We start from the raw sequence: 13,091 nt of genomic DNA on the forward strand, positions 1-13,091 counted from the left end.
TCTCTAGTCTCAGACAAGTCCCTGTCTAGGCATTCATATATTTGACTGTGACTTGTGGGAGGACCATTTTCACAAGAAATTTGCAAGGATAAATATGAAAATGAATACTGTTCTTTTTTTCTTAAATGTATTTTAAGATCTGAAAAATTATTTCCAAGAGGGCATAAAAGTTTATATTGTTCTTTCTTCTTCAAATAGGTTATGTGGGTATGCAATTTATGTCGAAAGCAACAAGAAATCTTAACCAAATCTGGGGCATGGTTCTTTGGAAGTGGCCCTCAGCAGACAAGTCAGGATGGAACCCTGAGTGATACAGCTACAGGTGCTGGCTCTGAGGTACCAAGAGAAAAGAAAGCACGACTCCAAGAGCGATCGCAGTCTCAGACACCCCTGAGCACAGCAGCTGCCTCCTCCCAGGATGCTGCTCCTCCCAGCGCACCACCAGACAGGAGCAAAGGGGCTGAGCCCTCGCAGCAAGCCTTGGGGCCTGAACAGAAGCAGGCTTCATCCAGGTCTAGAAGTGAACCTCCTAGAGAGAGGTAATAGTTCTTTCACCCTGTAAGCAAAAGGCAAGATTTTGCTAGGAGAGCAAAGCCGTTTTCAAGAATTTAACTTCTATTACGAGGAATATGTGGAAGTAGTACTTCTCAGGCCCCACATGGAAAAACAAAAGGCCTGAGGGGCGTTGTCTATCTCTAGAATGTATTCCTTAGGATACCTTTGTTGAAAGCATTTCTTTCATATCATGCACAGATGTAAACATGAACTAAGTCACCCAGCTGAGCTACCAACTTCCAATGATGAACTCAGAAAAGCTCTTAGATCATGTTTCACTTATAAACCTAGCCCTTTAATTAAAAGTGTGCTCTGAGAGGATGTGATGGGGGAATCTGACCTATCAGAAAGTATGTGGACACATCGGAGAAGCCTTCTTTAAGGGTATTTCTTTTATGCTGAGCTCTAAAGAGTGACTTTGGAATTAACCAGGAGAAGGGAAGGATGGGTGCTCCAGGTATCTGCATAGGCACATGGCCTGAAGGAACAAGCCCAACGTGAGAGGCTCCTAAAGGATAGCTGCTGGCTACAGTGCAAGTAGCAGAGGGAATGTGGGGGAGAAAAGGCTGGTGAGGTAGTGAAGGGACAGGTTACATTTTATAGCTTTTATTGTAGGTGAAAGGGAAGCCACTGAATATTTAAACAGGGACGATATGATCAGATTATTTACTTTGATTGATTCATTCAAAAATGTATTCATGGGCAAACATGAATCTATGCACTGGGAAAAAGTGTTGACAAAGAAGACAGAGCCCTTATCTTCATGAGGCTCATGATTCTGGGGCCAGGACTTTTGTTAACACCTAGACTGGGCTTATTGTTTTTGTATGTGTAACCATTACTTGGAGAAAGGAGGCTCCAAGGAAAGCTTTTGAACTCCTTTTCAGGCAAAGCCCATACAGTAAAAGATCAAGGACTTCAAAGTTAAATAGGTCTGGATTCTAGTCCTGGCTCTGCCACAATAGGCAGTAAAAACTCACTTGCAGGGTTGTGGCAGGTATGAAAAGAGAACATGTGTTCCCAAGCTGGCACATGGTAGGCTTTCAGTGAATGTAGCTATTATTCAAGCCAGTAGTCATTGTGTATTTACTACAGATAAGCACTGTGCCAGGAACCAGAGGGCATAAAGATGATTAGAACATACATGGTCCCTTTTCTGACAAATCCTAGGGAAGAGACCACACACTATCCTAGGGAAGACAGACACCTAGGCAATTAACAAGGATGCTAATTTGATCAAAGCTAGGCAATACGTATAGTATTTTGAGAGCCCTAGGAAAGAGGAAGTGACTTCTGAATTAAGCTTTGTAAGACACTCAGCAGTTGTAGGGGAGCTACACAGCGTATAAGAGGGCAGTACGAGAGAATGAGTGTTACTAAGCTATTTGGAGAAAGGATAGAAAGGACACCAGCGATATCTCAGGGAAGGTAGAATTAATAGCATTTGGTGACAAATTGTTGTGGGAGAAGAAGAGACAAAAATACTGAAGCTGCAGTTTGGAACTGGTTGGAAGATGATATCTTTAAATAAGATAGAGAATTTGGAGCTGTAAAGTTTCTAAAGAGAAAAGAGTTCTATTTTTGACATAGTGAAAAACTACAAAAATTTCAAGAACAAGGGCTGAATAGGTACTTTTTGTTCTGACTTTTTAGTTAAAATTTGAAGAAGATTGATAGGGACAAATACCTTTACTAATGATATAAATTCACAGGAAAGCAATGAGGAATTGGGAAGTACAGGAGCAGGAAGAGAGGTGGCCGGTGTAAAGAGCTGGGCAACTTCAGGGAGAAGCAAGATTGAAAGAGACACTTTTTATTTGTTTTAAATTACTGAAGAATTCTTGACCGTATTTTGTACCGTCAAGGAGTTAGAAACAGAAAATTAAAGGTAGAGATGAGAAAAAGTATAATTAGTAGAGCAAAGAATCAGAGACACTGGAGAACTCCTTCCATTTGCATGACACTCTACCCTTTCATAAAACATCTTCACAGATGGTGTCTCTAATCCTCACATGAACCTTGCAAGGTAAGTATTTTTCAGCATTTCAAGAAAAGTAAATTGATTCAATGTAAACTTCTAACAAGAGCAACTATGCTTCAATGAGCTGCTAAATGTAGTACAAGCATCACACTCTTATGAAAACTATATTTGGTAATAATTAATATGTGTTCCCATTAGATCCCTTACCTTGTAAAATTCCAACACTCTTACAGTTCCACCTTCAGATCCAAATCCCTATAACTAATTATTGTAACTGAAATGATTTAAGACTGGAATGAGAAGAAAACATGTTTTTTATGTCTAGTCTTTATAAATTGCTCTCCTTGACGTTCCTTTGTATATCATAGAAAGAAGACCCCAGGGCTTTCCGAGCAGAATGGCAAAGGAGCCCTGAAGAGCGAGCGGAAACGCGTGCCAAAGACCTCAGCGCAGCCCGTGGAGGGGGCCGTCGAAGAACGGGAGCGCAAAGAAAGGCGGGAAAGCCGAAGGCTTGAGAAAGGGCGATCACAGGATTACCCAGACACGCCGGAAAAACGGGATGAGGGCAAAGCGGCGGATGAGGAAAAGCAAAGAAAAGAGGAGGACTATCAGACCAGGTACCGCAGCGACCCGAACCTGGCTCGGTACCCGGTGAAACCGCCGCCTGAGGAGCAGCAGATGCGCATGCACGCCCGGGTGTCCCGCGCCAGGCACGAGCGGCGCCACAGCGACGTGGCGCTCCCGCGCACCGAGGCGGGCGCGGCGCTGCCGGAGGGCAAGGCCGGCAAACGCGCGCCGGCTGCAGCCAGGGCCTCGCCGCCGGACTCGCCGCGGGCTTACTCGGCTGAGAGAACTGCGGAGACCAGGGCGCCGGGCGCCAAGCAGCTAACGAACCACAGCCCGCCGGCGCCCAGACATGGGCCGGTTCCCGCAGAAGCCCCGGAGCTCAAAGCCCAGGAGCCCCTCAGGAAGCAGAGCCGCCTGGACCCCAGCTCGGCGGTCCTCATGCGGAAGGCCAAGCGCGAGAAGGTGGAGACCATGCTGCGGAACGACTCTTTGAGCTCAGACCAGTCCGAGTCCGTGCGGCCGTCCCCGCCCAAGCCGCACCGGTCCAAGAGGGGCGGCAAGAAGCGGCAGATGTCGGTGAGCAGCTCTGAGGAGGAGGGCGTGTCGACGCCCGAGTACACCAGCTGCGAGGACGTGGAGTTGGAGAGCGAGAGCGTCAGCGAGAAAGGTAAGGGGGCGGCGCCGGCCGTGCGGGGACTTCAGCCAAGTGAAGAGGCGCGGGCAGAGGTGCAGGTGCTAGGCTAGTTGCTGGGTTCAGCATTGAGGCTGGGAATGCTCACAGATAAGATAGCGTTACCGCCAGTGGAAGGTCTTATTTTTATTAATTTAATTTTATTGATTGATTTGTGGGATTTTAAAACACAACAAGCTCCAAATTTAGGCTACAAAAGTTCTTGGTGATTTTGCATTCTGTCATTCTGGTAAATTTGGTATGCAGTCTAACATTTTTAAGATATTATTTTAGAGTGGATTTATTATTCTGTGAAAAACAATTTGTTTGCTAGAAAATGAAAATTATGCCTTATAAAGGAAGTAGACATTAAAAAAAAACCACATCAGTTATGTAATATTCCGGTTGCAAAGGTAGTTTTTTTTTTTCAAACTTCAAATTAACCTTTCTCACAATTTGTGAACAGATTACAGTTTATTCTTGGACAATACGGATTTGAACTGCATGGGTCCACTTATATATGGATGTTTTTTCAATAAATATACTGGATTTTTTTTTTTGAGAATTGCAGCAATTTTAAAAACTTGTGGACGAACCGGGTAGCCTGGCAATATTTTAAGAAAATAAGAAAAAGTTAGGTATGTCATGAATGCATACAATATATATAGATACTAGTCTGTTTTATCATTTGCTACCATAAAATGTACGTGAATCTATTATAAAAAGTTAAAAATGATAAAACCTTAAACACACACTTATAGACTACATGGCGCCATTTGCGGTGGGAAGAAATGTAAATATGTAAACATGCGGTATTAAATCATAGCTGCATGAAATTAACTGTAGTGCATACTGTATTACTGTAATAATTTCTTCCAGTGATTTAGTGTTGTGAGCACCACTTTAAAATGCCCTGTGATGCTTATCATCTCCCTTTGAGCAGCTTCTTTCTCCAGTAAATTGCTTGGTATCTTGTGGTTCTCACGTATTTTTTGTGATGTTTAGTGGGATACCATTAACTTTGAATAATACCATGAGACCCATACAGAGTGTCATTAGTGACACTAGAAGTGCTCCCAAGAAGCAACGTCATGACATTACAAGAAAAAGTTGAATTGCTTGATGTGTACCGCAGATTGAGGTCTGCAGCTGCAGTTGCTCACCATTTCAAGATAAATTCAACCAGTGTAAGGACTATTGTTGAAAAAGAAATTTGTGACGCTGTTGCTGCAGCTACGTCAGCAGGAGCAAAACCCGTGCACTTTTTGTGAAAAACTTTTATCTTGCCTTAAAAATGCAGCTTTTATGTGGCTGCAGGATTGCTATAAAAATGTGTATCTATAGACTCTAATATTAGGAAAAAGCAAAGTCATTATGTAACAAAGCAGAAGAATAGTCAAGGACCTAAAGCTAGAGAATTTAATGCCGGAAAAGGATGGCTTGATCATTTAAGGAAGAGGTTTGGCTTTTAAGAAATGTCAAAAGTAGAAGCAGCTTCTGTGGACCAGCAGAGATGAGTTCTAGATGCCATTAAGAAAATTATTGAGGAGAAAGGATATGTGCCTGAACAGGTTTTTAATGCAAGGTGCTTTATTCTGAAAAAAAAAAAAAAGTGCCAAAAAGGACATTTAGTAGTAAGGAAGAGAAGCAAGCACTAGTATTTAAGGCAGGAAGGGTTAGGCTAGCTCTACTGTTTTGTGCAAATGCAGTAAGGGCTGCCTCTATGTATAAAACTGTTAACCCCCTGAGTGTTGAAGGGAAAAAATAAACGATAACTGCCAGCCTTTTGGTTGTACAAAAAGGCCTAGACAAGAGTTATTTTCCTGGACTAGATACATGGATGTTTTGTCCCTGAAGTCAGGAAGAACATTGCTAGTAAGGGACTGTCTTTTAAAGTTCTTTTTATATTGAACAATGCCCCTAGCTACCCAGAACCCCATGAGTTCAACACGAAAGGTGTTGAAGTGGTCTACTTGCCTTCAAACACAAAGATTCCAGTTTGGCTTCTGGACCTTAAAGGCTCATTTCACATAGTACTGTATGGACAAGATTGTAACACTGTGGAAGAGAACCCCGATAAATAGAATATCATGAAAATCTGGAAGGATTACACCATTGAAGATGCCATTGTTGTTATAGAAAAAAACATGAAAGCCATCAGACCCAAAACAATTCATTCCTTCTAGAGAAAACTGTATCAGATGTTGTGCATGACTTCACCGGCAAATCAAGGAAATCATGAAAGAGATTGTGGATATGATGAAAAAAAAGTTGTGGGGTGAAAGGTTTCTAAATATAGATTCCAGAGTTAATAGACACCACACCAGAGGGATTAACAGAAGATAACTTGATGGATGAGTGCTTCTTAAGCAATGACAGACACTGAGGAAGAAGATGTAAAAGAAGCAGTGCCAGAAAACAGATTGACATTAGACAGTCTGGTAGAGGGTCCCTGTTGTTCAGGACTCCTTTTGACTTCTTTTACCACGTGGATCCTTCTATGATAGAGACAATGACACTAAAGCAAATGGTGGAAAAAGGATTGGTACCATACAGAAACATTTTTAGAGAAACAAAAAAGCAAAAATGTCAGACAGAAATTACTATGCATTGCCATAAAGTTACACCAGGTGTGCCTGCCTCTTCTGCTTCCCCTCCCATCTCCTCCACCTCTTTTGCCTCTGATATTCAGAGACAGCAAGGCTCTTTTTCCTTCTCCTCCTCAATGTGAAGACGACGAGGATGAAGACATTTTTGGTGATCCACTTTTACTTAATGACTAGTAAATATATGTTATCTTCTTTATGGTTTCCTTAATTTTTCTTTTCTATTGCTTACTTTATTGTGAGAATAGAGTATATCATACATATAACATACATTATTTGTGTTAATTGACTGTTTATGCTATCAGTAAACAGTAGGTTCCTGTCGACAGTAGGCTATTAGTAGTTAAGGTTTTCTGGAGTCAAAAGTTATACTCAGATTTCTGACTACTTGGGGGTCAACCCCTAACCCCTGTGTTATTCAAGCATCAACTGTACTTCACAAGTATTGTATCAAGCAAGGTGTTATGTATGGTGTTTTGGGTAGTAACTTTGAGGTAAAAAGTTCATACTCCAAAAGTTGTGGGAATATTGTGTGATGGTCTGAATTTTCACTATATAATGCTGTAGCCCCATGTAGCTATTTAAATTAAATAAATGAACTTAAAACTCCCCTTCTTCTGAAGAACTAGCCAAAAAGCCTGGTGCTCGAGAATGATTATCACAAAAAGTTCCATTAGATAGTGCTTATATAGAAAATGTTTCAATGTAATATTAAAATTATGTGCTTAGTTTGAAGATTCTCCTCATTTTGCTTCTGCTCACTCAGATTTAAAGTGGCCACAGTCCTAAATTTAATGGTGCTGGTCATCATCCTTGTAGAAGTGTTGGAGCCCTTCAGTGTTTCTTAATGTTTTTGTATTTAGGGGGACTGTTTGCAGTTTTTGGCTTTGTTTGTAATTGCCAAATTGCATAATAAATTATATACAAAATATTATAATTTAAGAATTACTTCACTTCCTCATTCTCTGTCTGAACTGCATGTATATATGTACCCTCCCATATATATGTGTCCGAACAATCTCATACTATATATAGGAACAATTAAGAAAGCTCATTCTGGCTGGGCGCAGTGGCTCTCACCTGTAATTCCAGCACTTTGGGAGGCCGAGGTGGGGGGATTTTCTGAGCTCAGGAGTTCGAGACCAGCCTGGGCAACATGGTGAAACCCCATCTCTACTAAAATACAAAAAATTAGCCAGGTGTGGTGGCGTGCGCCTGTAGGCTACTTGAGAGGCTGACACAGGAGAATTGCTTGAACCTGTGAGGTGGAGGTTGCGTTGAGCCGAGATTGTGCCACTGCACTCCAGCCTGGGCGATAGAGCGAGACTCCGTCAAGAAGGAAAGAGAGAAGGAGAGGAAGAGAGGAAGGAAGGAAGGAAGAGAGGAATGAAGGAAGGAAGGAAGGAAGGGTGGGCTCATTCTGTTATTATTGCTGCAACCCAACTTAAAATAGTAACTTTGGAATGTAATATATGTATATGGGATCAGTCAGCTCACCTTCCAATGACTTCTCTTTATAAGTTGCATATTATTTATGGGCTTGTAAAAAGTCAAATGGTGGGTAGACTCTCTTGACTGCCTTTTGTGCCTTAATATTGTTGTATGAACACATATTTTTCCCTGAAGTAATAAAGTAGGTATTAAATAGAAATGTAGATATACTTAATTTGTGTCCAGATATCCTTTTTTTTTTTTTTTTTTTTTTGAGACAGAGTCTCGGTCTGTCGCCAGGCTGGAGTACAGTGATGTGATCTTGGCTCACTGCAACCTCTGCCTCCCTGCAACCTCTGCTTCCTGAGTTCAAGTGATTCTACTGCCTCTGCCTCCTGAGTAGCTGGGACTGTAGGTGCGCACCACCATACCCAGCTAATTTATGTATTTTTAGTAGAGACAGGATTTCACCATGTTGGTCAGGATGGTCTTGATCTCCTGACCTTGTGATCCGCCCACCTCGGCCTCCCAAAGTGCTGGGATTACAGGTGGGAGCCATTGCGCCCAGCCCAGAAATCTCTTGATGGAGATTGATATGTGTATTAGGGTTCTCTAGAGGGACAGAGCTACAGGATAGATGTATATATAAAGAGGAGTTTATTAAGGAGTATTGACTCACAGGGTCACAAGGTGAGGTCCCACCATAGGCTGTCTGCAAGCTGAAGAGCAAGGAAGCCAGTCTGAGTCCCAAAGGTGAAGAACTTGCAGTCAGATGTTGGAGGGCAGGAAACATCCCACACAGGTGGAAGGCTGAAAGACTAAGCCAGTCTAGCCTTTTCATGTTCTTCTGCCTGCTTTTATTCTGGCCGTGCTGGGAACTGATGAGATTGTTCCTGTGCAGATTGAGTGTGGGTCGGCCTTTCCCAGTCCACTGACTCAAAGGTTAATCTCCTTTGGCAACACCCTCACAGACAACCCAGGAACAATACTTTGCATCCTTCAATCCTGTCAAGTTGACACTCGATATTAACCATCACAAGTCCACCCTTGTCAACTTGAACCCATACACATCTGAAATCATACGTAATCTTCAAATAAAGACAATAATAAGGTAATAATTATGCCGAACATAATACAACTATCCTTCGTACAACCAGAAAGTACCAATCCCCAACCCAAATGCTGTTACATAGAGTTAACAACACTGAAATGCTGATATGAAGTCAATAAATCTTATGTCACATGATAAAGGAAAAAGGAAATAAGATGAAGATATTTTCTTAGTACAAGTGTATACATGCACAAGTATGTTCTTAACAAAATAAGAAATACTCATGACAATTACAGTTCTCATTTCTGCACTTAGTCACGTGGCCATAGCTAGAATTGATGACTACCTTCTTCTACTACCCATTCTTTATTTCCTTTGCCTTCTGCAAGCACCTCAGCAGTTTGTAGTTTTTTACCTGGTAGAGTCACCCAAACCATCATTCCTGAGGGTCTGGGCCATTTGTAATCCTGCCTGGATTGGGCTGTTGTAGTTTTCCATTTACCTCAATCACAGGGCATGGTAATACTAAGAGACGCCCTAAGGGATCTCCTGTATTCCATGCATACTCTTCCTTACCTCCATTATGGAGTAGTAGACTGATTTCATCTTGATAGTCCAGGTCATTCACCCAAGCCAACACTGCAATTCCCTTCTTGGCCTGTTGACTTAAAGGTAGGAGTGGCCAGGTGGCAATATTAACTTACAGTTTAATGGAATCATTGTGTCTCCTGGTGACAGGTTCCTTCCTCTGGAACTAAGACCTTTAGACCAGCAGAACATAATGTTATGGGAACAGGAAGCAAAAATTTTGCTAGTGGGTCTCTAGGGATGATGGTGAGTGGTGCCACTTCCACTTCTACCTTTTGATTCCTGGACCTGTGAATCCTGGCTAAGGGAGAAACAGTACCATGTATTGGACACTGATTCAGAGCATACACAGCCCTCTGGAGAACTTTGCCTGAGCCCTACAAAGTATTATCACCTAGTTGGTGTTGTCATTGTGACTTCAAAAGGCCATTCCACTGTTCTATCAATCCAGCTGCTTCAGGATGATGGGGAACATGGTAAGACCAGTGAATTTCATGAGCATGAGCCCACTGCTGCACTTCTTTAGCCGTAAAGTGAGTACCTTCATCAGAGGCAATGTTGTGTGGAATACCATGACAGTAGATAAGGCATTCCATGAGTCCATGGATGGTAGTCTTGGCAGCAGCATTGCATGCAGGATAGGCAAACCCATATCTGGAGTAAGTGTCTGTTCCAGTGAGGACAAACCACTGCCCTTTCCATGATGGAAGAGGTCGAGTGTAATCAACCTGCCACCAAGTAGCTGGCTGATCACCCCAAGGAATGGTGCCATATTAAGGGCTCAGTGTTGGTCTCTGCTGCTGGCAAATTGGGCACTTAGCAGTGGCCATAGCCGGGTCAGCCTTGGTGAGTGGAAGTCCATGTTGCTGAGCCCATGCGTAACCTCCATTTCTGCCACCATGGCCACTGTGTTCATGGGCCCATTGGGCGATGACAGAGGTGGCTGGGGAAAGAGGCTGAGTGTTGTCCACAGAACGAGTGATCCTATCCACTTGATTATTAAAATCCTTCTCTGTGGAGGTCACCTGTTGGTGAACACTCATATGGGATACAAATATCTTCAGTTTTTGACCACTCAGAGAGTTCCATCCACATACCTCTTCCCCAAATTTCTTTGTCACCAATTTTCCAGTCATGCTTCTTCCAAGTCCCTGACCATCCAGCCAAACCATTGGCCATAGCCTGTGAATCAGTATGTAATCACACATCTGGCCATTTCTCCTTCATGCAAAGTGTACAACCAGGTACACTGGTCGAAGTTCTGCCCACTGGGAAGATTTTCCTTCACTGTTGTCCTTCAGGGATGTCCTAAAAAGGGGGTGTAGTAGGCTGGGGAAGCTGGCTCATGCCTGTAATCCCAGCACTTTGGGAGGCCGAGGCGGGTGGATCACCTGAGGTCAAGAATTCAAGACCAGCCTGACCAACATGGAGAAACCCCATCTCTACTAAAAATACAAAATTAGCCAGGCATATTGGTGCATGCCTGTAATCCCAGCTACTCGGGAGGCTGAGGCAGGAGAATCATTTGAACCCGGGAGGCAGAGGTTGCCGTGAGCTGAGATCGCGCCATTGCACTCCAGCCTTGGCAACAAGAGTAAAACTCTGTCTCAAAAAAAAAAAAAAAAAGAAAGAAAGGGGCTGTAGGGGCTATAGTGCTGGAGCTGTCCGCCTTCATTTGGTGCCTGCATATGGTGCAGAACCATCTGTGAACCAGGCTCTAGTCTCCTCTTCCTCTGTCAACTGATTGTAGGAAACTCCCGATGAGACCATAGGTGCACGCTGTGGGGGAGAAGGCAGGGTGGCAGGAGTGGAGATGATGGGCATTTGAGCCACTTCCTTATGTAACTTACTTGTGCCTCAGGACCTGCTTGAGCCTGATCACATATATTCCGTTTGATGATGGAATGCTGCTGGGCCCCAGTTTATGGCCAGATGGGTCAGAAAGTACCCATTTCATGATAGGCAGTTCAGGTTGCGTGGTGACTTGACCCATGGTCAATCATTCAGTTTCCAGTAAAGCCCAGGAACAGTCCAAGAGGCTGTCTCTCAGAAGGAGCGTAGTTATCTGCAGAAGACAGCAGGGCCTTGCTCCAAAATCCTAGAAGCTTCTGCTGTGATTCACCTATGGGTGCCTGCCAAAGGCTCCAAACAGCATCTCTATCTGCCACTGACACCTCAGACACCATTGGATCTGCTGGGTCATATGAACCAAGTGACAGAGCAGCTTGCACAGCAGCCTGGACCTGTCATAGAGTCTTCTTCTATTCTGGACCCCACTCAAAACTAGCAGCCTTTTGGGTCACCTGATAGATGGGCAGAGTAACACACCCAAATGAGGAATGTGTTGCCTCCAAAATACAAATAGGCCCACTAGGTGTTATGCTTCTTTCTTGGTTGTAGAAGGTTGCCAAATGCAGCTACTTATCCTTTACCTTCCTTAGAGGGAATACCTTGACAAGCCCCACACCACAGGACCCCTAGAAATTTTACTGAGGTAGAAGGTCCCTGAATTTTAGTCGAATTTATTTCCCATCCTCTGGCATACAAATATTTCATCAGTAAGTCCAGTGTGTTTGCTACTTCATGCTCACAGGATCCAATCAGCATAATGTCATCAATGTAATGGACCAGTGTGATACCTTGTAGAGGGGAAAAACAATCAAGCTCTCTCAGAACAAGATTATGACACAAAGCCAGAGTTGATATACCCCTGAGGTAGAACAGTAAAGGTATATTGCTGGCCTTGCCAGCTGAAGGCAAATTGCTTTTGATGGGCCTTATGGACAAGAATGGAGAAAAAGGCATTTGCCAAATCAGTGGCCGCATACCAAGTACCAGGAGATGTGTTAATTTGCTCAAGTAATGAAACCACATCTGGTATAGCAGCTGCAGTTGGAGTCACCACAACTTGGTTAAGCTTATGATAATTCACTGTCGTTCTCCAAGATCCATCTGTCTTCTGCACAGGCCAAATAGGAGAGTTGAACGGGGATGTGGTGGACATCACCACCCCTGGGTCTTTCAAGTACTCGATGATGGCACTAATCTCTGCAGTCACTCCAGGGATGTGATATCGTTTTTGATTTACTATTTTTCTAGGTAGAGGCAGCTCTACAGGCTTCCATTTGGCCTTTCCTACCATAATAGCCCTCACCCTACCAGTCAGGGAGCCAACGTGGGGGTTCTGCCAGCTGCTAAGTACGTCTGTGCCAATTATGCATTCTGTTACTGGGGAAATGGCCACAGGATGTGTCCGGGGACCCACTGGACCCACTGTAAGTTGGATCTGAGTTAAAACTCCATTAATTACCTGACCTCCATAAGCCCTTACTTAAACTGGAGGACCACAGTGATGTGCTGTGTTCCCTGGAATCAGTGTCAGCTCAGAGCCAGTGTCTAGTAGTTCCTGAAATGTCTGATCATTTTTTCCTTCCTCCAATGCACAGTTACCCTGGTAGAAGGCTGGAGGTCTCCTTGGGGAAGGATAGGAGAAAGAGTAACAGCATAAATTGTCGATAGTGTAGTGGGGTCCTTTCTCAAGAGCACCCAGCTTTCCCTTCATTCAATGGGTGCTGGGTCTGTAAACTGTCTCAGGTCTGGAAATTGATTGAAGGGCTGTGATTCTCTGTTTTAATAATTCAA

At 43.5% G+C, this 13,091-nt stretch overlaps 1 protein-coding gene across 20 annotated transcripts in view; it reads left to right on the forward strand.

Moving 5' to 3' along the window:
* Nucleotides 1–13,091, forward strand: part of RIMS1 (regulating synaptic membrane exocytosis 1) — a 517,565-nt gene that overhangs the window by 294,448 nt on the left and 210,026 nt on the right. For all 20 annotated transcript variants that reach the window (XM_055390601.1, XM_019029847.3, XM_055390599.2 and 17 more), the window contains exons 5-6: nt 199–539; nt 2,905–3,770. In XM_055390601.1, the coding sequence (XP_055246576.1) occupies nt 199–539; nt 2,905–3,770 (1,207 nt within the window). The remainder of the gene's footprint in view (nt 1–198; nt 540–2,904; nt 3,771–13,091) is intronic.

This window comes from Gorilla gorilla, chromosome 5, assembly GCF_029281585.2.
Source record: "Gorilla gorilla gorilla isolate KB3781 chromosome 5, NHGRI_mGorGor1-v2.1_pri, whole genome shotgun sequence".
In the NCBI taxonomy this organism is placed as follows: Eukaryota; Metazoa; Chordata; class Mammalia; order Primates; family Hominidae; genus Gorilla; species Gorilla gorilla.